Genomic DNA, 4648 nt, shown 5'->3' with positions numbered 1-4648 from the left:
TAAAAACAAATGTCTTCAATAAAGATTACAAATGTGTTCTAATGACAAAAGAGGATATGAGGTTTAGTTTACTAAACTTTGATGAATAAAACCTTCAAATAACTACATCATATAGAACAACCTTATATTATCCATTGTTTTTGTTTACAATATACAAATATATCCAAATTTATAGAAATAACGACATAGTTCAACATTAAACTCATTTTTAAACACAGCAATAAAGAAAATTCTATATTAAGAAAACAATTTAAAACATTTATATTATTATTTAAATTTTACTTTAGACATTTTAATTTAATTTTAATTTCAAGCCTTAAAATGTCAAATTGAATTTTTAAAACTCTTGTAGATGTCTAGATTTACATTCTTGTGGGTTTTTCTTTTACAGCTCGATTTCACTTTAAGTTTATAAACATTGGCAAGCCACACCTTATATTATGCGTTCGTAGCCTACTTTTCACTTATAATGTTTTAATTTAAAATAATAGTTTTTTTACTTATTGACTACAATTAACAACTATTTGTATTGCAGCAAATAACGGCATAATATAAACAGGGTTGCTTAATAATTTTGAATAAATTAAAACCTAAAATTTGACAAATTAGGTTTAAGAAATATACAGTTGAGAAATTTTGAAAAAACCCTGGATTTTTGAACAAAAGTCACCATCGTGAATTAAAAACTTTTAAATCTTAAATTGTGATATTTTGATTTGGCAAAAAACATCCTGATATCCATCTATCTTATAAAAAAATTATTGCTAGCATGAAAAGTTTACTTATCAAAAAACAACATTCAAGAAACTTTAAGATTTTTGTTCATTGCATATATTTTTATTCTTTATACTTTGAAATCAGTTTTAAACTAAAAGTATATACTAAAAGCAATTTTAAAATAAGAAAAAATCTTAAAGACCACGGTAAAAGTTTCAAAAAAACATTGACAATCCTATTAAAACCAATTAAAACGTTAGAATCATTACTGAAAATTTAGATTATCAGTTTCAAAATGTTTCAATAACTTTAAACAACTTTAAAATTTTATACTTAAACATTGGTATTTTTTCAGATGTACCAAATATAAAAGAAGACAAAAACATTTTATTTTTAAAAAGAAATAAGCTTATGTTAAAAGAAGATACAAGCACAAAGATCTGCCAAATGATTAAAAGTAAAATAGCTTTTTATAATGTTTCTACTTTTTATAGTTTAGCTAAACTACACAAGCTAGCGACTGTATCTGAACTATCCTTAAGATACATAGAACGTTGCTTTCCAATGGTAGTTGAAACTCAAAACTTTCTGCACTTAGATTTTAATATGATTGCAAACATACTTTCAAGTTCTGAACTAGATATTCACTCGGAAATTGAAGTATTTAATGCAGCAATTACTTGGTTGAAATACAACAGTGAAGAACGTTTCAAATATGCAAAACAATTGCTTCTAAAAGTCCGACTTCCTTTGTTGTCAGAACAAACATTGAAATATGTTATGGAAAAAAATTCATTACTTTATGAAAATAATGATTGTGTAAAAATGTTGAATAAAGTTTTAGTTGACGAATACTACTTTCAATGTAAGTCAAGTATTTATTACACAAGTAGGTATTGTTACCAAAATAAATATAACTTATTAATTTGTGGTGGTAATGATGATAGTTTGGATGAAGTTGTAAGTAAGGTACAACAAATTGATGGAAATTTTGTGAATAATACTGAAAATCTAACTCAAATGAAAAGTGAAAGATATAGTTTCAAAGCTGTTAGTTTAAAAGGTGAAGTTTATGTTTTAGGTGGTTTTTATGATGAAAGTAAATTGATAAAATCTGTCGAAAAATATTCACCTTCTTCTAATACATGGAGTGTTGTAACTTATATGTTTGATGTACGTTTTAACTTTTGTGCTTGTGCATTTATGGATACAATTTTAGTTTTTGGAGGTAGCTATGATGAAGACGACTTTGTAACTAATACTTGCCTACAATTTGATACAAAAAAAGAAAATTTGTCAGTCGAATGTTGGAATAAAATAACTAAAATGAATGTAGCTAGAAAGGATGCAGCTTGTTCAATTTTTAAAGGAAACATTGTAGTTTCAGGTGGATCAGATAGTTATGATAATGATTTCAACTCAGTAGAATTATTTGATGTGTTTAGTAATAAGTGGTCACCAATGCCTGATATGATAAATTATCAAAGTGGTCATAGTTTAGTTGTTGTAAAAGATAAACTGTTTGTGATCGGTTTTGTAATGAAAAATTGTGAAGTTTTTGACAACGTTTTTAATAAGTTTATTGCTCTGAAATCACCTTACAGTGAATTTATTTTTTCAAATAAAGCTTTATCTATTGGAAATAAAGTTGTAATACTTCAAAATATAGAAGCATTAGTAATTTGTTATGACGTTGATAAAGATGAATGGTCTGAAGAAACTTGTGACATAACAAAAGATCTTGAAGATTTTTCTGGTGCGAAGTTACCTTGGTGTTAAAAATAATTTCTCAAATTAGACTGAATACTTTTTAACTTTTATTTAAAGCCTAGATTGATAGTTGAAGTTTATGTATTATAAAAGGATTGTTAATTAACCAATAAGTAGTTTGACTGTTGTGTTTTTGTTTATTGTGTAAAAAAAATTTTAAATTAAAAAATATAATAGTTTAATTTGTTGTAATGTTAACTTAAATATTATATTAGTTATTTCAATACATAAAAGTATTACAATACTATATTGATTTGAAACAATTGCTCAAGGTAGAAGTTGGTTGTTTTTTGTCGGCAGACGAATACGATGTCTTTGATCGGTCGCAGCATATAGTTAAATAAAAAATAAGTATTTAATGGTTGAGCGTGACATTTTTAATTAAGACTGATAAAACATTTTGTTTTAATTCTAAAATACTTCGATTTAATTGTTTTATTACAAGAGCTTAATGAATAATACAAATGGTTTGTGACCATTAAATAACCACTGTCTCAGTCTTTTACCAAACAATAAATTTTTTTTTAAACATTATTAACTCATATTCAAGTTGAAGCTGTTAATTTAACCTGTTCGAGCGTAATTTATAACTGATGTTTAATTGGAGGTTTATAAAACTGTAGATAGCTTGTACTACTTATACAAATACAATTGCGACTGTTAGTTAAGAATGTTATTACAATGAAAAAACGTGCAAAATAAAAATTAGAAATTAACGCAAAATAAAATAATTCAGCATAACAGTCTGAGTTAAAAACAATCGACATCGTAACGCTACTAACGAAATTTAATAAATATGCATGGTTGATTATGAATAACAATCACATAAAAAAAGTACAGACAAAATCAACAAAAAGCTGAAAAGCAAAATCCAAAAGCTACATTTAACTTATTAACTGCTTATAACATGAAACAATTTTATATTATTTATACAATATATATAATAGATTATATACTACTGTAGAGAAAGAATTCGGTAAACGGTTCCCGGAAATTGTTAACCAAAACTTTAGCCCAACGCACCCGTGCCATTAAATTTTCAATAGAAAACTGTTGAAAGATTCAAAATACATAAAGATTTCATCCAAACATAAAGAGCCAGATAATGTCAAAAAGTTAGAAGATAAAGCAAAGGAACAAAAGCAATGCAGCTGCAGAGATAAATGCATGGTGGATGGCAACTGTTTATTAACAAATGTTATCTCTAGAGTGATGGCAATAACATCAGAGAAAAGTAAGCAGTATGTTGGCTCATCAGGTTTATCGTTTGAAAGTAGGTACACACGGCATAAATGTTCTTTCAACAACAGTAAATACAGAATAAAAACTACGCTTTCGAAATATATCAGGTATTTGAAGGATAGAAATAAAAAGTTTAGCATTAACTGGGACACTTTAACAAGAAAAAAAAAATATTTAAAGCATGGCTTTACTATTTGCAATATAGAAAAACATGAGATCTCAAAATTAAACTAAAATCTAGCTTTAAATATACGAAATGAACTTTTTAATAAATGTAAACATTTTTCAAGGTTGTTTTTTAAACAGTTTTGAACATATATGCAATCTTAGTATGTCCTACATTTTTAAATTATTTACTTAGTGACGTAATAATACCTAAAATTTTCGTTTAATTTCATGTACACTTTTTCATATGTTTTAAAATATTATCACAATAAACAAAACTAAAATATGTTCTGTTTAACAGAATAGTGGAACAATTGTGTTAGTAAAACGTTTTGAACTACTAATATATATAATTTATTGGGAAAATTCAATTTTAAAAATTCCAGTACATACGTCTCAAAAAAAAAAGATATTGTCTTTAATATTCAGCTGGTTCAATTTGAAATAAAAAGCATTTTGGTAAACAGAGATGCAAAAGTTATACAAAAAGCAATATGAAGTAATAATTTAACCCGTTGTCGATTGTTAAATTAACTTTTGTACAAGCCGTTTTGCATGATTCAAGTTTACGTCATAATCTATTTATGCTTAAATTTTTAACATTCATTTGTGTGTTTTGTTTTGTGCTTTATTTTGAACTTGTTTTGAAGTTGATGAGTGCATAAGCAAAAAACTCGAGTCCTTTGAGTTTTGCATCTTTAAATAAACCTTTTTATTAAAATAGCCCTCAAGGTGGGCTCCGTGTGAAAGTTTT

General features: G+C 26.1%; 1 protein-coding gene across 1 annotated transcript; it reads left to right on the top strand.

The window, feature by feature from the left end:
- The first annotated feature begins 1281 nt into the window (after positions 1-1281).
- Positions 1282-2496, top strand: LOC145842460 (kelch-like protein 25). The gene has a single exon (XM_082949917.1). It carries the CDS (start codon positions 1282-1284, stop codon positions 2494-2496), a length of 1215 nt encoding a protein of 404 aa, XP_082806043.1.
- Positions 2497-4648: the final 2152 nt, after the last annotated feature.

Source organism: Thalia democratica, chromosome 1, assembly GCF_965202585.1.
Source record: "Thalia democratica chromosome 1, ktThaDemo2.hap1.1, whole genome shotgun sequence".
Classification (NCBI taxonomy): domain Eukaryota; kingdom Metazoa; phylum Chordata; class Thaliacea; order Salpida; family Salpidae; genus Thalia; species Thalia democratica.
This window is presented reverse-complemented; position numbering and strand designations above follow the sequence as displayed.